General features: G+C 37.4%; 4 protein-coding genes across 4 annotated transcripts; 1 reads left to right on the top strand and 3 right to left on the bottom strand.

Annotated features, from left to right (window-relative positions):
* Positions 1-804: 804 nt before the first annotated feature.
* Positions 805-3,574, bottom strand: LOC112292774 (IMP-specific 5'-nucleotidase 1). The gene has a single exon (XM_024541586.3). The coding sequence runs from the start codon at positions 2,922-2,924 to the stop codon at positions 1,173-1,175; it is 1,752 nt and encodes a 583-aa protein (XP_024397354.1). The 5' UTR covers positions 2,925-3,574; the 3' UTR covers positions 805-1,172.
* Positions 3,575-9,053: 5,479 nt separating this feature from the next.
* On the bottom strand, positions 9,054-10,224 carry LOC112292805 (uncharacterized). Its single transcript, XM_024541635.3, has 2 exons — positions 9,611-10,224; positions 9,054-9,371 (listed from the first exon to the last, which is right to left on the bottom strand). Exon 1 carries the CDS (start codon positions 10,161-10,163, stop codon positions 9,624-9,626), a length of 540 nt encoding a protein of 179 aa, XP_024397403.1. The 5' UTR covers positions 10,164-10,224; the 3' UTR covers positions 9,054-9,371; positions 9,611-9,623.
* A 4,366-nt stretch (positions 10,225-14,590) lies between these two features.
* On the top strand, positions 14,591-18,146 carry LOC112292307 (putative inactive receptor kinase At2g26730). The gene is made up of 3 exons (XM_024540640.3): positions 14,591-16,254; positions 16,374-16,669; positions 17,128-18,146. The coding sequence occupies exons 1-3, from the start codon at positions 15,588-15,590 to the stop codon at positions 17,524-17,526; spliced, it is 1,362 nt and encodes a 453-aa protein (XP_024396408.3). The 5' UTR covers positions 14,591-15,587; the 3' UTR covers positions 17,527-18,146.
* A 4,057-nt stretch (positions 18,147-22,203) lies between these two features.
* On the bottom strand, positions 22,204-25,422 carry LOC112292913 (26S proteasome non-ATPase regulatory subunit 13 homolog B). The gene is made up of 6 exons (XM_024541898.3): positions 25,084-25,422; positions 24,374-24,820; positions 23,762-23,842; positions 23,279-23,475; positions 22,824-22,923; positions 22,204-22,560 (listed from the first exon to the last, which is right to left on the bottom strand). The coding sequence occupies exons 1-6, from the start codon at positions 25,231-25,233 to the stop codon at positions 22,375-22,377; spliced, it is 1,161 nt and encodes a 386-aa protein (XP_024397666.1). The 5' UTR covers positions 25,234-25,422; the 3' UTR covers positions 22,204-22,374.
* Between the last annotated feature and the right edge of the window lie 1,007 nt (positions 25,423-26,429).

Here is a 26,429-nt window from a genome sequence, read left to right as displayed (position 1 = left end):
TACATGTTTGAACATAATTAGAATACATCTTAAATAAAATGACATCAATAAGCATTAGAAAACAACTCCTACAATTATAAGTTTAGCAAATTATATATTTATAAAGCTGTGGTAATGAAGAACTTTTAGTATTCAGGGTCACACTTTCACTATCTATATACATCTTGTCTAATTAAATAAAGTAAAAGACTTTTTATAGTATTTTTATCAATAGATCATCAAACCTTACAATGGATTGGACCAAGTATTTCCTATTATTGGTGTTTCACTAGGAAATGTTCTACTCTCATGCCTCCCTGATGTTTATAAACGCAACATACATACCTCTTCTTTGCAGATTCATAAGATTCCAGCCTCTTTTCAGCCCCCTCGGGGCCAGCTCCAACACCACCATTGACACTTTGACATTGTGGATTGTGGGATGCAGGAGAAGCTTTGGATTCAAAGATGGTGATTGCATTCATAACTAAGGTGCAATTACTTTTGGTATATTGCAAAGAGAGTGTTGAGCTTGACGTTAGAAAGGAAAATATGGTGAAACAGCAGACTGTGGTGTGTGCATTCTAAACAGAAGACAACATGTTGCTCGTAGCAGATGCCGTCGGCGTGACCAATCAATCCGTAACCATCATGTTTGTCACCCATGAAGCATATTGCAACATGGCAACGCGTTTGTAGTGAAATTTTTTGGGAATCGCAATTGTTTTTTGAAGGTTTTGTTTTAGTGATAATGTTCACAGAAAAAAGAAAAAAAATCGGTGCACTGTGGCAATGAACCCCGGAGTTGGAAACACAAACGATGGAATTGACAAGGATCACCACTTTATTCTTGTGAGATGGTACTTGATTTATCTTGGCAGTAAAATTTTGCTCCGACATCAAAAACTTTTGCGTAAAGGGCGGCTGACAGAACGTCGAAGACTCGAATCTACTGAAAGTTTGGTTGATGGTTTCCCTACTACGATGGACTAACAGGATACAATTCTACCTTATTCAATGAAAGCCACACAATTCTCAGTCTGCGGGGGCTAATGAATTGGCATCGCAACTGATATTTCAGTCTACGGGGGTCGCTGGACCGTCTTCGCAGCTGATTTCTATTTACAAAAAGTCCTACAAAAGATCGATGGCAGCTGAATCAGGTCATGGATGGAGATTCAGAATTTGGAATCTCACTCGATGTAGTGATTCAGCTTCGCCAAGCGAATGTCGCGCAACAAGAGTCGAGCGAAGAAGGCCGTCTCTTCTGGGTTTGCCACCCAGAGGATGGAGCACTGGGACCGAGTTGCCATGTCGTTACCGCTAACTGTGAAGCGGTCTCCAACGTGCAGAGTCTCACAGCAGTTTTTGTTGAGGAATTTCATGAGAGCTTGGAGCCCAACAGACTTGTTCCCCACATCGACGAAGACGTCGTTTCCGCCGTTGAAAGCACAGAACGGGAGCCCTGACTGCATGAGCTGCATCTGCACGGTGAGCGCCATCTCTTCTAGAACTTCGTAGATGGTATGATCCTTGGGTACTGCGCCCACTGCTCTAGGCTTGCGCACAATCTCGACAGGAACACGTAGCCGCGCGGCGGCGGACTTCAGCGATCTTTCTGCGCTGTCCAGCAACTCCTTGACATCACTTTCTCCCCAGGCCAACATGTCAGAGGATTTCCAAAGCTCGTCGGACACAAATTCCAGCTTGTAAGTATGCGGATTCACGCCCAGTAAATAGTTGCACTCGCCTCCCATTACGTGGAAGAGCTTTGTGACGTTCTGGGGAAGCTCAAGCTCCCTAAACGCATCCAGGAGGCCCGCCAGTCGACCCTCAAACTTCTCAGCGTTGCCTGGATATCCGGCTGCAGTGACAATGGCGACGTTAATTCCCTCGCGCATGAGCTTAATGATGTGGCCGATCATCTTGTTGTCCCCGCGAATGTGGTGCCCATCAGCATATATTGTCCCGTCTGCATCAAATGTGATGAGTTGCAGCTTCTCCGCAATGGCATGCACCTGAGCGATATTTAACACATGGCGGACCTCGGCAAAATTTGGGGGCACATACTTGCGCCGGGAGAGAGAGGCGAATTCGTCGTATTCGTGGAGTGCGCGCACGAGGGGTAAGGGGGTGTGGAACCGGGGGCCCAAGTTGGGAATGAGTCGCTTGAGCGTGGAGCGATTGGGATCCGCGACGTGCTCTCGCACCCAACGCTCCACCTTCTCCATCACCTGGAACGGCGAGTGCGTGTGGTGCATTGAGATGATGAACTCGATCAGCCCATCTTGCTCTTTGAGTCGACCCTTTCTACGGAGGACATGAGCGTCAGTGACGCTGGAGGCGCGGAAGAGGTGTGCATCCTCTAGCGCTTCCGTGCTGAGGAGCATGTTCCATTTCATACTGCTCTTACTCGCATCCGCCGAACCCACTTGCCCGCCTGATGAAACCCACTCTGCAGTATTCAAAGCCGAAAATTTCTGCTCGGAAGTACTGCTCGACGAATAGTGCTCGCCTTTGCTCTCATTCACTTCCACCACAGGACTTCTCCTACTCCTGCTCTCCTTCTCTGCTCCAGCACGTCCCTCCCACGGTTGCTCCAGTTGCTGAAATCCTGCGCCTTGGTGGCCCATCACAACCATGGTGTCATTGCCCATGCTGCCATTCGCTGCGGAAGCACATGCCGTCGAGGGCTTTGAAAAATCACTCGCTTCATATCGAAGCGTGGCGAGACGGTGGACAGAGGGAGCTAAGCCATGCGACACGCGTAAGCATCGTGACGATTCCACAGAAATAAAAATACTATCATCACCAGAGCTTAACAGCCTCCTCTGCGTCGGCGCTCCCAAACCGCCCGATAAACCGCCTATTCGCCTCACCCGACTGGTTGAGGCAACAAAGGCACTCCCGCAGGAACATTGCATCATGCTGTGCGCTTGCGCCATTGCGCCACAACAACGACAATCTCCCCAGCACAAAGCTTTGCTCAAAACCTCACTTGATTAATCACACAACTGGTTTATTCCAACACGATCACCCTAGAGAATATAGACAGGTAATCGGAGCCGGTACTGAATTCCCACCATGAGCACCCCCACCAAGAACACCATCCACCACCAGCACCTCCTGATCCTTATACCAGCTCTCTCACTCATTACCTCTCAACTCCCCTCTCCTTCAATCTCAATACAGTGACTCGTACCAAGCGCGACTGAACTTTCCCAGTTGCAGCGGCGATCGACACAAACACCACCACCCTGTAGTCTGCTACCTGTGCAAACTTACGATAACTTTATGAGGTTCGGGTCTGACTCTCCCAAAACCGAAGTGACCCAGCCACATCGATATCCTCTTACACACCACTCCCTATCTACATCGCCCGATGTGCTTGCCCCAAATTTATTTCTGGCCTGTTCCAACGCGATCTATCCGACCTGATCGACACGAACAGGCTGCCCGATTGCTGATGCCACCACCCACCGCATGGAATCTTCTCAAGTTCTAATCCGGCCAGGCTTCGGTGCGATATTCTGGGATGATGGTGACGATCCCGATCACGATCACAATCTCGCTGGGCCTTTCCCAGCTCGCTGGAGTCGTCACCGTTGCTTGACCCGGCAACGACAAACTGCTTCGTCTTTCCGCATTCGAGCGCCTTAGCCAGCAGCAGCAGCTCATATTCTCGGTCATGGGTCCCGGCTCGCGCGGTTGTGCTAAGATCAATTCTCGTGGTTCCACGACCGCTTGGTTCATCGTTCGCGATGGAACACGGTTATGGATTGACTGGACGGAGCGGTTATCAGTCGGGGTTGTGTTCCTTAAGTGTAATTCCGCTGGTTGGAATGGCTGGCCTTATCACCATCTATTTTGTTGCTACTTTGGAATTGAGAGGATAAAAGTTTTTATTTACTAAATATACATATAACACATACTCCTGAGTTACCGCATATATATTTATATGAGAATCTTCAAATGAGTTGTATGTAAGTGAGTGTTGAAAGATATAATTATTTTTAATTTATTTTAAAAAAAATACCAGTTAGATAAAATAAACATTGATGCAATTATTTATAATATCACCAATTACATAAAATAAATTTATTATATGATTTGGTTTTTAATTAAAAATTTGACAATGCTAGACAATCTATTAATAGTTCTTGGTAACAAAAATCGTATCATTTAGATTGAATTTTTTTTAATACTTTTATTTAAATTGTGAACTATTTCATTTTTTGTTCTTTTCATTTTTTTGAAGTATAATAATGTATAAACTTCGTTCTCAACATCTATTATGTATATAATTATAAAGTGCTTTAATAGATACAGTTCAATGCTAACAATGTATTCTTATCTTTAAAAAAAAAAAAAAAAAAAAAAAAAAAACTATCTCAATGATAGATTTGGTCTAAATAAATTAGTTCTTTATCTTTTTAATGTAAAAATAAATAAATAAATAAATAAATTTGTTAAAATCAAGCCAATATGGACTTTATAACATTTTTTTTTATAATACTTATATTTACAGCATACATAGAAGTATAATGAATAAAATATCATGTTTGTGATCGTAAAATATGTCGACTAGATATTTATGAGAACCTGTGGGTTTGGGAATTATGCATTGGAACCCACCTATAGTTGTGAAGGCTGTTGGTTCCCATTCAAGTTCCCTTGCTTCTGTTCCCAGTTCCCTTTCTGTGCTCTTCTATACTATAACGAGGCAAAACGAAGATAAGTACCCACTTGTTCTAATCAGAAACGCCCTTCTTTGGGTCCCTGAGAACATTGCTTGTCAGGTGGTCAGCTATAAATGAGAGCTCGGGAACTTAGTAGGATATTGTTCTCCAGCGCTGTTGATAAGTGTGAACATGGAATGTTCCCCAGCACCTCCAAAAATGTGTTACAATAGATAAATGTTCAATTCTTCCTTTCGTTTTATTATCTTTTTGGTGAAAGTGAATGTCTCTGGATTAAAAAGAATCAATCACTCAATGGAATTTATTTTTATGTTTTGTTTCAAGAAATCTTCTTTATAAACCAAATGTTTTCCTGTTGTGTATTTCAAATATCCTTAACCATTTTTAATTTCATGCATTCAGCACACATGCATATCATTGAAAAAAGTAAACTATATTTCCATAAGCAACTTTAGAGGATTAGCCTACATACTACAAATGTTTCTTCAAATTGTTCATGGTAATCTACAGCTAGAATCCATAAAACCAACTTAGTTGAAAACATTTGGCAGGTACGATTTTGTCCATTTTTTGTTCTATTTTATTAAAATATCCAGCACGAAAACCCTTCAAAAATCAAATATATCTGGATAGTTCAACTGGTGTCACAAAATTATTGTGGAGCATGAAAAGTATTTGTGGTCCCATGGTTGTATTTTTTCAAAATTAAACAACACAAACAAATATTTTTCACTATTTTTCCTTCAGTCTTGAATGTTACTATATTATATGTTTAATCGGTATCTATTGGTTACAAAATAATTTAAATAGGATTGAGGTGGCAAGCCAGCAAGCATGATCTCGTGTGCATTCTTATGAGTTGTTGAGATGGGTAAGAATATCTATATATATATATATATATATATATATGGATGAATGAATGAAGGCTTGTAAATATGGATGAACAGTGTTAGCCCAAGCAGATTAGATCAATTCAATGGATGGCGTTGGATCAGGAGGAATAGAGGAAAAAGAAAAGAAATGAAAAGAAAAGAGTTAAAGGAGAAAGAAAAATTAATTGAGTTATTGATTTTGTGTTCTTAGGGGAGCAACAATATGCGAACATGTTCGAAAAGGTTGTGCACAGATGGGAACACGCGGGAACGTTGAACGCCGGAACAGTAGTGGTATCAGCTGGTATCAGATATGCTTATCAGAATAAGGGTCCATGTTGAAACTGGAACCAGGAGTTCCTCAGATCTGGTATGCATCATTTCTGATATAGAATAACTGCTAACTGAGAATGTTGTGTTAAATTTCCTGCAATATTAATTTTTACATTCTGGTGGTGCATGAATGTTGCATATGATATTTAAGTGGCATGTATATATATATGTATGTATGTATGTATGTGGCCTACATTGAAAATATATGATTGTAAAACAGGATATTTATTGAGCTTTTTATTGTTGTGCTTTGTTTTCACTTGTTTTAAATCTAACCCTTGTGGTGTTCATGACAGCACTTTGATCATTATAAGTCAGAAATGTTTCACCCTTCCATCTTATGACCTTTTCATGGAATTTAGTGCATTGATTTTGAGTCTTTTTCTTCATAATTGATCTTTAATTAGACCTTATTATAAATTATTTTTCTACCAAATTTTATTTTCTCTTCATGAGAGTTTTTTGTCTTGAAATTAAAACATGCAATATGTGATTTTAAAAACAATGCTCTTTTAAATAAACAATTATTCATAATTTTTTGTGTAGCTTATGTATGTATGTATGTATGTATGTATGTATGCATATATATATATATATATATATATATGCATATATAAGTTTCATATTTATCAACCCAATCCTAGTACAATATAACTTGTTTAATTGAATATGGCTGAGACCAGTGGTTGGGTATTCTTTTAGGCAGGTTATTCACTTGTAGAGGTCAGGTAGAAGTATGTGCCTAAGGTTGGGACTAGGACATGTACAATTAGTTAAATTTAACTAACTAAATTTAATTAAATACATACCAGCGTACTAATTCAATTAATTGGTAAATTGGTGCAAGTAATTAAATTTAACTAAATATGGTATAATTAGTAAAATTTAATTGATTAAGCTTTTTCAAAAAACAGATAGCATAGGAGAATTTGAACACAACAACTGACTTTATTCTCTTGTAGAAGCTAAAAACAAATTATTGGATAGTCTTAAAAAATCAAAAAAATTGAAAAATCTTCAATCAAGTAATGATGTATTAACTTTTTTTTGGTTAAGATAAGAAAATATCTTTAGAGAAATCATTGCATTTACAAAAATGTATTAAATATGTTTCTTGGGATTTATTAAATACATTGTATGTAAAGAATTTTTTGTATATTTTTGAACAACTAATTAATTATTATTACTATTATTTAATTTTGTAAATACAATTACAATAATCACAAATCATTGCCGTGAACAAACCTTATTTTATTTTATTTTTGAAATCAAACTTTTAGTGCTATGCAACTTACCCACTTGTTGAAATTTGTATTATAGAGGTCATCCATCCATCTATCTTTCTCTCCTTCTTTCTTATGTATGATGGGTGAAGATATGAAATCCATTGTGAAAATGAACTTGACTTGAGAATAAAACCCTGAAATGCATTGGAAAGAGCCAACAGCTCTTAATTTTGAGAGGGTTCACAAAACAAAGGATGTTTGTGTAGCACTCTGTGGTGTATTGTGCACACTGAAAACATGAATGAATTAATCAATCAATTGACAAAGAATGGTTGTGAACCCTAAAACATTGTTTGCGTCTGATGTGTGTGTGTACTCAAACCCAGTTTCAAAGCATTTGTGATGTAGTAGTGGCAGAAGAATTGTTTTTATTTTGTATCAGCTCCAACATTCAGCAACAATTGCCTTACCAATATCTTTCTCTTCCTTTTTTTTATATTATTGTATTTATAATTTGAGATTATACTGATGATAGGGCTGACCAAGACTATCACCAAAAAGAAACTTTGTATCATTAATTTTATATTTTGATTCAAATGAACATTGGGTTCTTCTTTATTTTCTTTTGCATATCATTTAAGATATGGAATGTAATTGTACATAGTGATGAATTTTTTTATGCCTTCAATTATAAACGAAGCAACAAGATATCTTTTTTTAAAAACATTGTATATAATCATAAAAAAAAAATTAAGTTTGTTAGTCTTACAAATAGATATAAAAATTACTGTTAATTGTAAAGATTGTGTTCAATAAAGAATAATTTAAAGCTTTCTACAATCTAACTCAACGAGCCAATTCTGTAACATATATTTGCTGAAAGAACCAATTATAATCTGATATTTGCAAGCTCTAATAAAAACATGTTTACATCTCACTAATACAGCTTCTATTCAATCAGCTAATGGTTGTACAACAAAATCAACAATAAATCTTCAACTTTGAAGATAACTTTGAAATTACTTGTAGTAGAATTTAACAGAAAATGAAATTTAATCTTGTAAGAGTAGACTAATTTTCACAACACAATCATTGTAAAGAATTGATAAGCTTGATCTTCATCCCTCATGTTGATACAAGTATTTTCAATTCAGCTAGAGCCATACTATACTATAATACACTTTTACTAAATCAATTAACTATATATATATATATATATATATATATATAATCCGCAATTATATTATGTTATATTTTATTGAATTATTAACATCATATAGCATTGAAGTGAAATCACCCATGTATTAGTTTGGAATTAGCCTTATATGGTATACTATTTGCAAATAAATATATCGCACATGCTGTAGATTTTAGTGTGGCGTGATGTAATATTTATGAATGAAATAAATTAGTCATAGCCTTGCACCAGCTCGCCTTCTTCGTTCGGTGATCGCGCTCATCAAAGCACCGATCGATCCACCGCGATTTCGTTGCAGCTTGAGATTCAGCTCGAAGGTTTGTGACACCATCAAGTCTAGATTCACTATTTTTTATAAGCTAGCTCTAGCTAAGTGGAGGGACGAATCGATGAGGCGAAGTATTTTGTGGCGAAGAAAGGTTGTGAGAAGGGAGAGGGCGTTAGAGCTGATCGGGAAGTTGGCTATGGCTCTATTTATGGCTTCTGCATCGGAGGGATGGAGCCAGACTGCGGACTATTCGTTCGTTCTCGGTTCCTCTTTAAAAAGGATATGTTGAAGGTCCTGATATTGGTAGAATATTTCTACGAAATGAGGTTGATGAAGTAAACCTTGCGGTCTCTGTAACCGGACAGCTTCTTTAACTGTATATTCTTAAGAACGCTTTTTGATGCGTGCATGCTCCTGGATTAGAGCTATTGGTCATAACATGTTAGCGTTAACTTGAAGGTTTTCGAAATGGAGTCGTGAGGTGAAACATGTGCGATAAATAACAAGTAGCTTCAATGCTGTCACATGCAAGAGTACAGAGTTCCGTCACGCTGAGCTAATGCGAATGTATCTATTCAAGGCATAACAAATCCTGACAAAACACGTCTATGCTGATGATCCGTATTATTCTGAATTTTTCGAGGAAGCCTCTCATGAACATGAAGTCAAAACTACAATGCAGGATCACGCGATGGAACCAGGAACTGAACACTGGACACGGATTCTGCAAACGATGTGTTCATCTCCTCTCTTAGCGATGCGCTGCCCTTCCTTCAGGAGCGTGGTCGCTTCTTCCTGCAAAAAATCGATTTCACTATGAGCAAGAATAAATCGGCACTTGATTGAATCGAATCATTGCAACATCTTCTACTCACATCAACTAGAATTAATTTTTACATGCGGTTGTTTTTTCAAGGCAATTAGATTCTCCACTAATTGTGAGACAATGTGGAGTTAATCAACAACCATGGAACCCATGATGAAATACCACAGCCATAACAAGAAAAGGGAGCAAGTTAGGGACAGCAACTCACCACCCCCAGCACCTCAGTAAACTGGCGATGGCGGTGGAGGAGGAACGAAGGTTTCTGGCGCAGCTACTACAGGAGGAGAGGGTTTGTTGTAAGCTGGAATATCATAGTATGGCGTTGGGGGTGGTGAGTTGAAAGTCACTGGAGACGTCGTGCTGCCGGTCGGTGGTGCAGGAGTACTGTAAGCGGGGCTCGGAGAGTAGCGATATGGAGCAGGAGGAGGTGACCTATCCCTGTGCATGGGTGAACTTTGTAATGGAGTCTTCGGAGACTCAGGTACGTCTCGATAACAAGTGCACGTGCACGTGGTAGGTTCGTCAGAATCTGAGCCGTGGTGCAGAGCCTCGTCAAATGTCATCTTCCCGTACTTGAAATTGGTTCCTGGCTCTCCTGAGATCTCATGAGCAGAATCAGGTGCCCGAGGAGACTGCCGGGGGAGCGATGAGCGATCGTCTCCATGAACAGCATCGTGCGCAGTAGCTGCAAAGACTGGAATGAGCATGAAAATTAGCAACAATGAGGGTCTCGAACTACGTGATCCATTGCCTCCCGTCATAGTGAAGATGTGTAGCTTGCTCAGAGAAATAGCACAAAGTACGCAGAGAGAATGAGGGAGAATATGTAATGCTAAATTTCATTGACGGTATAATATACTTCTGAACGCTGTACTGACGCCATGGAGGGAATGAATTGCAATCACAGGAATTTTCAGAGCGGATTATTAATGTGATCACAAGGGTGATGGAAGATGTCCATAACATGTGATTGTGTAGTCCCAGTGATTAAAGCCCCGTTGAAAGTGGAACTATGAAAATTCACGTGAGTGATTAGCATTTGTAATAGTCACGTTACCTTCGTTCCAATTATCACAATCTGAAGAATCGAATGTTGAATTGGATGAACCACGAAGCGCACAATGTCGGAGCTGTGAAACACCAGTGTGTCCACTCCATCCCCGAAGTCGGCATGCTGGACGGTGCCAACTTTCCTTGGATACTCATTGGATTTTCCGAGTCGACTTTTAATTCAACAGCTACCCTCTTGATTTGGATGCTTCGGTAGCTCATTTACACAGCAGGCAATTGCAATACATGCAGGACAACCTATCAGCCTGTGGAGAAACGAGAAACCAAGATAGTTCAGTATGAAATCTAATCAGTTTATAACTGCCTTCCCGATTCCATTACAGACCACGCAAACTCTGAATGACAGAAAGACGATGACGAATCTTGAGAGCTGCAACCTCGAACCACTTCTAACATGTCGAGAAAGTTAGAAATTGAGCAATCGAAATGCGGAAATCCACTCCTGTTCTGCTGGCTAGTTTTCACGGTTTAGAGTTTTGCTCAGACCTCGGGATGAGTTCTTTTGCATTTCCAAGTTTCCTAGACAGAAATGATGTAAGTTATTAGATGTGCGAAGCTATGGAGAGGTAATACTGAGTTTCTTGATTGAGGTCAGGAAACAGGATCTATGCTGGAGAGCCGCCAATTTTGACAATCATTTTGCAAAAGGAATATCAAGAGTTGTGGGATAACAAGTTTGGATGCCATTAGAAATGGATAGTTTGTAGTATGAATGAAAACTCTTCTAATTCATGTGAGCCCCTTGAGTGCAATAGAATGGAAGTTGTGACCACATTTCACATAATTGTTTTTAGAATGAATTAGGTCAAACTTTTATCTTGTAGCACAAAACAAATTAGAAAAGTGTTTTAGGTGGGACACATAAACAACATAGTTTTGGTGTTTAGAGGGAAGACATTCTATCATAAAATTAAGTTATGTATTTGTGGTGAGTGTTGTGTTTTAAGGTATATATTTGTATACAAGACCTATAGAAGGGAATTTTATTATTTCTTTCTGAAATTAGAGAAGAATTTGCAATTGATCTAAAAATATTGCAATTTAGAAGAAATTTTAGTTGCTATAATTTTAATACACTCATCTATGAGAATGTTAGAGAATTTATTTTTTATTTTTTTATTCTTCCATCTTTTATCTTTTATCGATGATTGTTTTATTTATTGCTTAGATCAATAAAAATAAAAATAAAAAACATCTCAATATTACAAGTAAAGAAAATTTATAAGCCACAATCTTTTGTTTATTATTTTGTTATTGACATTGTTTTATTATTAATATTAAACTAGCCTACTATAAATTTAATAGTTTTTTCAACATTTGCAAGAATAGCAAGATTTTATTAACTTTTGATTTTATATTTATTTAATATATATATAAATATATATATATATGTATTTTAAAAGAAAACGAAAAGAAAAAATTCATTAAATTATTTATAATAATTGGATATAATTTTTAAATCTATAATAATAAAATAATCATCTATCAGCATAGATTTTATGGTTTCCTACAAATATTTGCTCCACACTATATATATCAAAAGATAAAATAAATTCTTAAGTTTCTTTTTTTTAGCCATAATTTCTTTAATAAGGTCCATCACAACTTTTAGATAGTGTTTAATCTTAAATTAATCTTTTAAAAGATTTTTTTTAAATATATACTATGCCAAAATTAGGTAAAGTTTTAACAAATAATAGAAGATAATTTTGAATATCGAATAACATCAAATTTATCTAAATAAAATAGTCCCATCTTCTATAAAGGCATTAAAGTTATGGATGGTTTGTTTTTTCTTCTTTGAATGGATTATAAGAAGGTAGAACAATTTGACCTCCTATAAACACTAATATAAAAAAGATAACGACATAGATTATTAAAAAATCAAAAAATATACAAAAGTATAAAAATATTTAAATCCTAAGAATTATTAGTATTGAACTATAAAATATAATTATATAATGTACTTATTAGTTAAATGTTTTTTAAATAAAAAAAAAATATATATATATATATATATATATATATATTAAAGTTAATAATAAAAAATTAAATCATTTTTTAAAACAAAGTCTTAATCTATAAAATAGTTATTTATAAGATTAAACATAAGTTAAGCAAGAATACATAAAGGAATTTAATATTTTAAGATTAGAAAAATATAAAAGTAGACAAATATAAACCTTCATAGTTGTTTTGATTTTACTACAAAGATTATGTTGAAGGATCTATATACTTTAAGAAATCAAATTTAGGACGTTTTATCTGCTGAAAATTATTCTAAAAATAATAATACTTTACAATAAACTAAAGCCATTAGAAATTTACTTATTTTTTTGAAAAACTTCTATTAGACTATATTCTAACTAGATGACTTATAGCAACAATTTTTTTAGAATTGAATAACTACTACATACTCATTTGCACTGCAAATGGTATAAAGTTACTTAATTCGAAAAAGTAAAAGATTTACTACCTTAACAATTAACAAAACTTTTAATGAAATTAAAATTTACAAATCAATTACTTTAAGAATCACAGTTTAGGCATGTAAAGTATATAATGTTTGAATCAGATAGCAAAAATATCCAGAGGTTAACTAAAAAAGAAGCAGAAAAATATGGTCAATTTTGGAATAGAGATTGGATTCTATTAACGCGTTGATAAAATAAAATAAAAATGTAGATGCAATATATATATATATATATATATATATATAAAAAGAAAATATCGACTCTCAAATTTTGACTATTGGGTATCATTTGGCACCACCAACACAGGTAAACGATCAGTGAACGTACTCACCGGATAATAATATTTCAAATAGCAAGAATTAATTGCCTAGAATGATTGTCCACCATGTAATAACTTTATAAAAGAATGAATCATTAAAATAGCTTTAGTTATCAACTTTGACACTTCACAGTTCTAGAAAAGGGCATGAATTTTCTTTGAAGCGACGCAACATTCAATTAGAAACAATGAGATGTCCACCCTGGAGAAAACATCACAGAGTGTAATTTCAACTTGAACAAATCAGCTTAATCAAGTAAAATTATGCGTCGCGGTTCACTTGAGCGGAATTCAACACGAAACATTGAAGATGAAGACTGATTACACAAGTGAAAAACATATTGAAAAATAACGCAACAATCATGGAACAAGTCTATAACTGCACAGCACAACAAGTGGGCAATTCTGCACTCTGACGAACACACGTCCAGCCCTTCAGCTTCAGAAAAACAGCCTTCGTCGACTGAGCAATGGTAGAGCGGAATGATGAAATGGCAGCGAAGAAGAATCAAGCCGCAGATGCAAAAAAAAAAAAAAAAAAAAAAAATGGATTTATCCTGGTCATGTTGCCGCTAGAGACAAGCTCGCTGTGGCGTCCCTAGATTTGGCTTCATGACTGCAAGAAGGCAGGAAAACCAAGCTCAGCAGAACAGGAAAAAAAAAGAAAAAGAAAAAGAAAAGATGCTGTGTAATTATGATGAAGATTGTTTGCACAATGGAACGTCTCAGAAGTTCCCAGCATTGCAGTTCGTGAAATGATGGGATGATCAACAACACCACCACTCCTCTAGTTAGTCAGCTTTTCCGAGTATAGATATGTGCAGCTCACTTCATATTTTAAATCAGGATGACTCGCCGAAGAACATTTCGTTAGAGCCACGTGCTGATTCCATTCAAGGTGCTGCACCATGTAATCACCAAAGCAACTGGTGCATCTAATGAGGAAGTGATTAATCCACGTCGGAGAACCAACTGCTGCCACTCTGGCCGATGACTCGCATTCATACCACTTGAGATGAAAGCTGTTTGAAGATGGCGCCCACCAGCAGGTAGTTTCGAGCCATGGTTTAATTTAGAGAATTGAGACAATTGAGATTCATGTCTTTTGCAGAAAGACTATGGGCTGGTGGAATAGGTTCTGAGATTTGGGGGATGAGGCTGAGAGCGTAACATGGAGTGGCATCCTTCAGGAATTTGGACGGTTGGGTTGGGCACATTCGCTGACGCCGGTTCCTTGTCAGTTATGGATGGGAGCTGCGTAATAGGCTTCTCTATTCGTTTTAAAAATCCATTACCAAACACTAGTGTCGTCGATTAATCGGAAACTGATGTCCTCAGGAGTGGCATGCTTCCCTCGATGCGCCATTTTCAGAAGTAATCTCGAGAGTATGCACTCACACTAGGGTACCCTACGCAGATGAGTCGCTCAGTGCAGGAGACTCATTGTAGACAATTTAGCAGCAAGGAATGGTTGCGTAGTGATTTTTTCTTAAGGTTTGGTGAGCGCGTCACCGTCTTCAATCGTCAAGTACATGCAGCTGCTGATTTTACAAATACGGCAATGAACATGACACGAGAAATGTAAGATGCTCGCGCTGGAGCTGTTAGCTGTGATGGCATCAGCGGATAGGAGTAATGAGGTCAAATATTTAGTACTCTTGGGCCTCAGTATACTGATAATGTTCAGTCGCATTGCTACGGTGCATGCCAAAGAATTAAGCTTAGAAACCGATAGACAAGCATTGGAAAAGCTGAAAGTTGCGGTGGATCCGTCTGATAATCTTCTCCCCTGGGTGTCGGGCACGAATTCTTGCACTTGGATTGGAGTTGAATGCCACCAGAATCGCGTTGCGTATCTTCATATCCCCGGATTCTAACTCACAGGTTCCCTTCCTGCCAACACACTCGGCGATCTCGACCATCTTCGGGTCCTGAGCCCGCACCACAACCGACTCACGGGTCCCTTTCCTGTAGATCTTCTTAGATGCACTCGCTTGCAGGGACTCTTTCTGAATTCCAATCTGTTCTCCGACACACTCCCCGACTTCACTGGCTATTGGCCTCGTGTAAGCCTCCTCACTCTGGCATCCAACAACTTCACTGGTCCAATCCCAGCTTCCATCAATGCGCTCCAGTCTTTGATAGTCCTCGAGTTCGAAAACAATTCTTTCTCTGGTCAAATTCCAGAGATAACTTTAGCAAATCTGGTTAGGTTCTCAGTAGCTAACAACAATCTCTCGGGGTCTGTCCCCGCATCGTTGCATAAGTTTCCGACCGAGAGCTTTGATGGCAATGAAGGGCTGTGCGGGGCGCAAGCAAGGATGCCTTGTCCTGAGTCGTTTTTGCCTGCAGTTTCTCCCACAGACGCTCCTGCAGCTGAACCCAGTTTTGCCATTGCTGCACCCATTGGGACAACAATATCTGAAACAACGAATCGTGAGCACAAGAAGGTGATGGCCGCAGGTATGGTTGGTATCATAATCGGCGCCTGCGGAGTTGTAATTCTCGTTGCTTTCTTCGCACTCTGCCGTCCACGCCACAACGGCAACTTAAATTTGAAGTCGCACGCAGGCAAGCTAGTGAGGCTATATGATTCAGACAGAGACGATGATGAGGAAGACTTCAGGGACAGCTACGCGGTGCGAATTTCATGCGAAATCCAGCGTAGTGAACTAATATTCTTTAGCAACAGCAAGAAGCGGCCAGAGTTTCGCTTGGACGAGCTACTGCGCGCTTCGGCTGAGGTGCTTGGTAAGGGTTGGGTGGGAACGTCCTACAGAGCAGAATTGGATCAGGGGTTTTCCGTGGTTGTGAAGCGGCTCAAGGTTTTTGTGACTGAGCGGAGAGATTTTGAGACACATGTTAGGAGGCTGGGTCGGTTGCGTCACAAGAACCTGGCGCCGTTGCGAGCATACTACTTCTCCAAGGATGAGAAGCTGCTTGTCGCCGATTACGTTCCTAGAGGAAGCTTGCATGCTCTTCTCCATGGTACTGATTCCGATCCTTTCAGATTCCACCTGTTGCTGTTTCAATGTACTGCGTCACATCGCCTGGATGTCTAGATCGAGGGCGATTTTCACGAAATTCTGATGTGACCTTTGTCGTAGGTGACACAAGCGGCAATCGCACTCCAGTGGACTGGGTCACCCGGGAGAAAATAGCGTTAGGCTGCGCGAGGGCGGTGGCGCACTTGCACAAGGAGAGCGTCAACCTGGTGAACGGGAACATCAAGTCGACGAACGTGCTATTGAATCGCGATTTGGAGCCTTGCGTTTCCGACTATTGCCTGACAGATCTAACTCCGGTAAATGTAAGCGCTTCAGGGTTAGGTGGATACCGAGCGCCAGAAGTCACCGATATCCGCAAAAACTCAACGCAGTCCGACGTGTACAGCTTCGGCGTGGTAAGAACAACTGAGATTCTTGGATTCAAACCAACGTCCAAATATTTTCAGTTTTAGAATTAAGAGTCACTAACCGACTGGAAACCTGTCGACTGAGCTGAAGATCATTCATTCCAGGCAGCTTACTTGGAGTCCATGTTTGAACAGGGATGCTTTACGCACAACACTAAATCGATTTTAAGAAAACATTATAACACAGAGTTGGGTAAAAACGTTAGAGGAGTTGGTTTCGTTGTTCAACATAGGTCTAATGTAGGACTTAATACAATACTGGTTGAAACAATACTCTTAAGTCTAAAATAATTATTACATGATTGCCAGGTATTATAGCACATCCTCAATTCTAACCAAACTCACATTTCCTTATGAAAGTGCGTGGTTCATTATCGCTACCTTAGTCTTGCCCGTGAGCATCCTCATTTAACTAACACTCTTCTATCCCCACTGAGCACTTGCAGCTCTTGCTGGAGCTTTTGACCGGCAAGCCGCCGATACAATCCAACAGGAGTGGGGACTCTCCCGGACAGGACCTAACAAATTGGGTGTTGTCCATCGTACGCAACAAGTGGACCTCGGAAGTGTTCGACGCGGAACTCTTGCGATACAACTCAGAGGAGGAGATGCAGCAGATGCTGCAATTGGCATTAGCATGTGTGGACTCCATCCCTGAGCGGCGCCCCAAGATGGACGAGGTCGTGCTTCTGTTAGAAGACATCACGCAGCTCGACACCACTGCCGACGAATCCTCACGCCACGCAGTATTGAATTCTAGAACCGCTCAGAGATCCGGAGACCCTCACGCCACCGCGCTGGTGTTTACGCGCCCCTCATCAGGCGTTTTCGTGATCGGAGACTGACATCCCCTGCCAAAGTAGCATTCATATATCATATATCACGTATCTGATTGATACATTGACGCAGTGTGGATAAGCCCAGATCGGCCTGTGTCTACTAGACACACAAACACTGGCAAGCGCGGCGATTCCAAGGCGGGATCCGAATGAGCCTGGCAATGTAGCATCGCACTTCATTTGCGTTGTGATCGAATGGCTATTTAGCACAAGTTGTGTACCTTCAAGTTGGGTATACAGCTGCCGATTAAAGCATGGATGACAGTTTAGCAAAACTGGCTTCTATTCGAAGCTACAGCTGGACCAGATACATTCAACACCTTGTCTTTCGGCGTTTAGCGGAGGTTCGGAACAAGTGTTTCATTGATAAAGAAGCCTCTTTCCATGTCGATGGTGTGTCAATGTAACAATGCTACAGCTCTATATCAAGTTATGGTTTAGATAAATTAGTTATGAGATGATTTGAGATACTGAGAATTGCTGTCGTATAGAAGTGTATTGAAGCTAGAAAATTCATGAATTGATACAAATGAGAACTTCTACAAGTTTGTAATGCCAGGAACCATCCTCCGCATCGATTCTTTTTACACAGAATACTTCCAACTTTTTGAAGCTGGTTTCTCAAAGAAGCCCCAACTCTCGGATGTCAGTTCTAACTTGTGCATTTTTTATACAACACACAAGGTACTGATGAATGTTTGCAAAAAATATCGATTTCATTTATTATTTATAATTAATGACTTAAAAAGAATTCTAAAATGTATAAAACATTGCATGTCATATACATATATACCAGGGGTAGCTCTTCCTTTTTAAATCAATTTTTGGTTTAACAAAAAACTATGTCAAACCTCAAGGTTATATTCCAAGATAATGTCACATCATTATATTTGTGTGTTTTTCAAGTCCCAGTTATATTCTATATGCTTTTCAAGTTCTTGTTAATGAATGTAAGAAGAAAACAACCTTCTATACTGCTCAATCCTTGTCGAAGTGTCTTTCAACCTACTGAACCCTCAACAAAATAATTTTTCATCTCCAATTCTCTACAAATTTACAAGTAACTCTTCACAAGTTGGCCTACATCTAACAGCTCATCCACATGATATAACAGTGCAAGTTATCCACCTACATAATTGGTATAATTTTTACTATCTAATTGCCTACCATTACCTATATTCTTCAATTTATTGTAATTGCAATTCTTGAGCTGAAATCCATCACTACAAAACCTTTCTAAAATTAAAAAAATCTTCTAATTCAAGTAAAGTTTGGTCACTCATGCAACTCAAAAAACAACAATGAGGAAAATTCAACTCTTTCTCTTAACTCTATGTAATTGACTTTAGCATGTGTGGTTGCACTTTTAATTGGTATTTTTAAAAAAGAGTCCCATATTGCTACTTTTCATAAATCACATTTTGATGGCTTCTTTATCTTTCACATTTATGATAAAATATTAAAATTGCACTTGACTAAAGTCTTAGCAAATACAGAATATTTTGTCTTAACAAAGACAATCTTTTACATCTTTTTTGCACTTACCTAATTTTTCAATTTGGAATAGATGAAGCCAAATGTTTACAAGTTTCTTTTGGAGGTTGTCCTAGATATAGCCCTCGTAAACAACATAATTGTAATCTATTGTAAGAGTGTACGTGCAACTCTATTGACCTACCAATATTGCAATGGGGTCTTATATTTATCAAGCAACATTTTAAACTAGAAAAAATTATCAAGCTTGGATCATTGAGTTATGATGGTATAATTTGTAAATTATATAAATTCATCATTGTTTTTGACTACATTGCTGGTTATAAAGTTGCATTCACATACAAGACCATATGTAATGGATTCATAATTAAGAATTTTCTTTATTCATTTTTGTAAAGATTCCCATTTGATTAAAGTAAAACTTTTGCAACTTTGAGAGCTTAGTCTTTATACTACAATGGCCATTATAGAACTTCACTCCATCTTTAATACCAAAAAGAAATCATTGAAGATACTTAAACAAGTACCAAAGAAGAAAGTTTGATTATGTATATTCCAATTTTATAGTCTTGATTGCCACAAAGATGTCTTTGGCTAATTAATGGAAATCATTGAATATACATTTTTAAAACAATGATATGAACTTACCAAAACAACATTTTTTATGGCTTCTTATTTGTGGATGTATTATCTATTATTATTCTAGAAAATTTGATACTATTAATCTTTATGACATGTTCAAGGTCTCTTACAACTCATTCAAAAGTGTGATCTTGTTGTCTTATTGACATAGACTCCATGAAGAGGCTTATTTACGATAGAACTATTGTTATAGAATTTCTAATTGGCTCATTGTGGATATTAGACTGAAATTAGAAACAAGGCAAACAATTGAAGATGATCTCAAAAATTACTTGCACTTATCTTTGATCTCTTCATAACATTATTCAAGAAAAGCACTATTGATTTTCTTAAAATTTAGAAAATTATAATCAAATCTAAGCTGTTTAATTGTAGCCTTCAAGTTCTTATGAGGAATTTGGAAACCAATCAAGAGTATGATAAATCCTAAAGCTCTTCAAAAGTTAAAATAGCTTTAGGTTGTATCAAGTATCTCATATGAAATATCAAACTTTGGTATTTTTATTTAAAAAAAAAAAAAAAAAAAAAAAAAAAAAAAAAATGAAGATAGAAAATCTTTTGGATGTCATGCTTCACTAATTTATTTTAGAAAAATATTTTTTGAAATTGGTTATGGTGTTTTTTGGATTTGGACCCTAATTGGAACAATTTTGGTATGGGCCTCACCAATCACATGGTGGCTATAATTGTGGGTAATTTTGGGACCTATATAATAACAATATTGCAAGGCAATAGATCCAATATTAATCTAATATGAAGCTATCTAGTGCATTTGAGAGCTAATGGATATACATGATCTTCCAAAATCTATATTAATTTAGTTTATTATTATTATTATTATTATATATATACATATATTCATACTTCTCAAACATCTAAAAGTGCTTCTATCCACCATCCATTTTTTGAGTAAAGTTGTTTTAGAAAATAATATGACTTTTTGAATTAATTTCTTTATTACTACTTTTTTAACTACCTACTTGAAAACAATTTAGTTGAAGGTGTTGTACATGTCTTCTTCCTCTAAGATTTTGCATGCACGTACTCAACTTAAGGATATCTTTGAAAATAAAATCTCCTAAGAATTTTGAAGTTACAAGTAGGAATTTTGCTTAGCACAAGTCTCACTATGCCTTTTAGGCAACACCAAAAAAAAACTTTTCCCTCAACTTTGAATATTATGATCTCCCACATACAATGATCTCAATACCTAAGATATAGTAGATTGATCTTAATATGAATAAGAAACAAGATCTTATAATTAAAAGTATTAGAAATATATAAATAAAATAAATAGAAGTTATTATTTTAAAAAGGGTGTTTTGTTTTTGGCAATTTTGGAATTTGGAAGGTAAGCTAACACAAGCAACTTTTGGATTTAAGCCTATTTTTAGGTTTTATTATTGAACCAAAGAAAACCTTCATCCAAAAATCCTACACCTACCACTCCTAATATATACATACTTTTGATGCTTGGATATTATTATATTTTACAACTTTAAAACTTCAAAATATTTTAGAAAGTAAATTTTAATGAACTCATTTTTTGCATAAAATAAATTTATGGAATTTATAAAATATTTTAATAGTTTATATTATAAATAGAAATCCTTATAAAACTTGTATTTAATTCTTATAATATAATCTTAAAATGTTCTTTATTACAATTTTGTGATATATGATTCCAAGATTGTAATATTTGACTAAGTTATGAATAACAATATTTTATTCTATACTTATTAGATGGTAAATATATTTGTATTATTTTGCTCCTAATAGATCTTATTCATATAAAGAAATAAAAATAATAATTTTTTATAATTATAAATTCAATAACAATTGTTGTAAATAATTTTATTGCAATATTCCAAGATGTATCTGAGCTAAATGGTTTATTGAAGTTTAGATTTGTAAAGAATTCTATTTTAAACACTATCAATACTTTATCTTGTGTGTATACTATGCAAACTTTAATGATGTGAATATAGAAATAAAAGACCATATTATAATCAAACAACTTTTTCCATTTAAAATAAATGTCTATAAAATATGATGGATTCAAGTTTTATAATGTCTTATTCAAAAAATTTAGGGATTGTATTTTTTTAATTATTTTTTGAACCACACAAAGTAATAACTAATTAACAGCAATATACAATATACATGTCAATCCATCAACATAAGGATGAAAAAGGTGATATTAATAACAATAATAATATCAATATTACATTTTCTTATAACTAAAGTCGGCAGTTTTATGCCCATCTTCTTAAAATACTTAAAAAGATGACAATTTTTGTAATTCATCAAATTACTAAAGGAATGTACAGTAGACTGGAATTCATACACATATACGTATCACAACTTTCTTAAATGACGGAATTGACGTACTATTTAGTTCCTTCTAAGAGGTTGTGATGCTCTTGACATGTAACACTTTAGAGTTTTACGAAATTATTAAGTTCAACAAATGTTTTTTTTTTGGCAAAACATGGAGTGCACATAAAACTGGCTAAGTGATGACGCAGTAACAAAAAATTACAGTCATTAAAGAATGAACGTCAGAGAACATCTTATTTCCTGTAGAACAGAACTCCACCCACACCCGAGCGGCTTCAATGCTGTGGTTGAGGGCAAAAATAGTACATACTCTCAAGTCCTCTTGTTTGGCATCCTATTTCTAAAAAAAGAAGAACAATTCCAGAGGTGGCAACTAATTTAAACAGCTAAAAGATCTGGGATTTCTGCTTCAACAGCTAACAAAGTTGTATGTACTTTCTGCAACCAATTGTCTAGCCTGTTTTTCAATGCATTAATCTGAGGGATTCCCAAAACTCGTGGCTGTACCCATGATACACGCACTGTTCCATCGACTTGATCGATAACGCCCTCAATCAGATGTACCTGCAGAATACCCTAAATGAGATTCTCTGTTCGAAAAAAATGATAGCGGGCAGAGAAATAATGAAAATAAATCCTGTTCAGGTATCAAAAGTTTTAGGAAGTAAATACCTTCTTAGCTTGCTTCTACATACCACTGAATATGATGTTCATCTCAGTCAACACAAACTAAGCAATATTTGAGAGCCTAATATGTGAGGAGTTCAGAGCTGTGAACGGACAATTACGACACACAAACTTATTTGACATAGTCATGAGGAACGTACAGACAGACTCTTGATCAAAAGATGCTCCACTTCATCCAGCGACAGCTTGGTCTTCTCAGCAATCAAACTAAGTTCGATAGTCCTTTCCTCTGATGGGCGGCTGGAGAGAAAATCCAACCAACCTATTAGGAGAGATTATATAACATCACAGACACTCCATCATATGTAGATCCACCACCTACTACGCTATAGCTAATCTCAGGCATTAACGAGTTACAAAAACCAACGGAAGCGTAGAAGGAAAATCTTGAATTATAGGAGCAACTCCTGACTACTTAAAGTAGAAATTTTAGATCTATGCGTTCTTAATCCCATATCCGTACTCCTCAATGTACTAATACAATCAATAGCATCGTCAGAAGTTAACTATTCACCAGCTGACTAACAAGCTCGCATGGAAATAAACTCAAAAAAACATTTTTAAGATCCTTCAAAAATTCAAGGCAAATCATTACCTGAAAATCAACTCCATGAGGCATAGAATGTTTATCTTTTCCCACAGTTTCTTCTCGTTCTCTACAAGTGCAGGCTGTGCAGTTAGAGCAGATTGGTATTGACCGCAAAGCTCTTGATATTTGGTCAAATCTCCAGCATTGAAGGCTTGCAAGATAAAATACAGCCACTCTACACTTGTCCCCAATAGACTCTTGACCTACAAGTCACACAACAGTTTATCATGAAAGAATGCACGTCATGGATTTCAGGGTTGCCACAGTAATACCTTGATGAATCACAAAAAAACTTATTGAATCTACTTGAATTCTGATCTTCGTGGCCACTAGCATCCAGCAACTAATATTGCAAAATTACACTGTGGTGACCTCAACAAGAAGAAGACACTGCCAGTGTTATAAGTTAGATGACATCAAACGAAGGAGAACAAAGACAATACATCAGGGATATACGAAATAGCACCAAAATATGCTTGAAAAACTTACGATAGGGTGGGCAAGAAGCTCTCCGAAGTTATAGATGTTGTCCCCCAACAAGGCCGCCAGTGAAAGATCAAATGCAAGATCCTGCAACCATCACATTTTAACAGTGACCAATACTAACAGCGTTGAAGGAAACCTTATATGGGAATTTAGAACACCGCCGTCAGCTTCCAACATTAGCTCGGGCTTCTTGATAGCATTACAAAAATGACCCACGCCGACAGATAGACTCGAACAAATGCACCCCAAGATTTTGCATTTAAAGCAGAAGGTCCGATGCAACCTTCATTAAACATCAACATGGAAAACTCTAAGGACTTACAAAACAAGAATTTTTTTCTTTACAGTTTGAAGTAGTCAGCTGCAACATATAGGTCATAAAACGAATAAGCCATTAAGTCACGCACACCCAGGACATCACTCGCATAAATTTGAACAAACCGTTCCAACTTCGATACATCAATAGTAGAAATTAGAAGTAAAGGATTCCGGTATTCAGTCGATTGAATAAGAGGTGTTTCAGTCGACAACTGATTTGCTTCACTGAACAGTCAGGAGAGCATAGCATAAATTACGCAACCAGTCGAAAAGTAATAAGATAACGAAGAAACGAACCAGCTTGAAGTCTTCTGACAGAGTCTCCACAGATGTATACGCCAAGTACAGCAGGGCGCTCTTGTAAAACTCGGCAAATTCTTGCCGGGACTTATAATACTGTGAGGAGACCCAGTGAACACTCGCATGAACCGAAGGATCAACGTCAGTCATGCTATCCAATGTAGTTCTTCCCTCTTCTAGCAGCTTCTTGCACTCCTGAATTTCCCCACGCTGCAGCTTCAATGCCGCAACCTGCATCTTCACGTAGAGAATTGGTTCATCAACCCGCCTCTCCCCGGAAGTCCTAAGCTTCTCAATGACCTCCTCGAGATACGCAACAGCAGCACCTTTTTCCGGATACTGCTTCGATACAATGACCGCAAAATGAGCCAGCTTAAGCAGATTGATCTTGGTCTCGAAGTCCCGAATAAAGTTATGGTAAAGCTGAACAAGGGTGTCTCCCGCCTGCAATCGTCCATAAAATCCCATCAACACAACATTTCCCAACAGTGTAGCACACATAAAACCCTAATAACTAAATAAAAAAATAAATATAAAATGATCAACCACCCTATGCAACAACCCGCATTCTCCCAATCTGCACCCATCCTCCGACAGCCCTAAAACAAGCCACCCCCAAGTCGAACCACCGCACGCTCAACAACAACAACCTCGCTTGAACACGAAAACCACAGCGATTAAACCGACAAGGTGGAAACATCCAATACCTGGAACACGGTGAGCGCCACGAACTGGTCGAGCTTCTGCGTGAGCTGGTGCCAAAGCTTGCGCTGGTACAGATCGGCCATGCTGGCGTACCACTCGGCGAGCTCCGGCTGAGCTGCCCTCTGCTTCTCCAAGTATTGCAACGCCGCCATGCTTGCTGTCCTCCAAACTCACATGCGTCTCTCAAGCTCTCCGCAATCAATCACACCCCGGCCAAGTCCTGAATTGCTCCCTTGATACTCTCCTGGCACTCTGCAATAAACAATCCGACAAAGCTTGGGATCCTCTTGCTGCGCTTCAAATCCTCGACGCAAAGCGCTGCTCGCAAGCGTCCAACACACACAAGAGCAATCAAGGACAAGCTCTTACCGCACCAAGCAAGACAACGAGGACGATGACGACGCGACGACGACGGAAAGGGGACGAATGTGACAACAAGCGACGAAGATGGCGACGGAGAGGAGACGAAAGTAGCACTTGACCACGATGGGGACGGCCACGACGAACGGGCAGATTTCGTTGCCAGCCCCCGCAATGGAATAATGAACTGTTTCATGTTGATGACGACTTTGTTGGTTCTATATTTGAGTTATAATTTTGAAAGTATTGTTGGTCTTTTTAACTGTCGCAGGGGTATTTGTGGATTGGTGACAAGATGACTTGTAGAAAGATTTACATATTTTTAAATGAATTATATTTCTTAAATGGATTAATTGAGTTAAATGCTTGATGAATACTTGAGCTTGGCTTGAGCAACAGGTGGGTGAAGTTGTAAATTTTTGCATGAATCATTTATGTTAATTTTGAAATGAAAATGCGATTGAATAATATCAAGGTGATAAATTGGTGGATATAGATGTTTGGTCAAAATTTTTAGGAAAAACAAGAAGGAAGGAAAGAAGAAAACTACTGAAGGAGTCATGAAAAATGTTATTTTAGAAACAATTTAGAAGTCTAACACAGGTAATATTTTGTAGGTTATTTAAAAAAACCCATGAGATGTCTTTCACGAGGCCATTAATAAAATTGAGGACTAGAAGATTTAGATTTACTTCTTAAACGAAAAAAAATACACAAGTCATATGCAATAGTTCAGATTCCATGGATGTATTTATAATAACATAAACGTACTCAAATCTATTGTTCTACCAACAATATTAGACACTTTTATAATCACTTGATATATTCACGAAGGTGATGTAGGACCATTGCAAAAAACAAACATAATAACACAAGTTGCAAAATCAGAAATATTATGATTTACAGTTAAGCAGGCATTAAAACAACAAAAATAGGTTATTCAACCAATCGTAACAAAACAAGTGTAAACTTCGTCACTAAAATCTGA

Source organism: Physcomitrium patens, chromosome 15 (genome assembly GCF_059467195.1).
Source record: "Physcomitrium patens ecotype Gransden chromosome 15, ASM5946719v1, whole genome shotgun sequence".
Taxonomy (NCBI): Eukaryota; Viridiplantae; Streptophyta; class Bryopsida; order Funariales; family Funariaceae; genus Physcomitrium; species Physcomitrium patens.
This window is presented reverse-complemented; position numbering and strand designations above follow the sequence as displayed.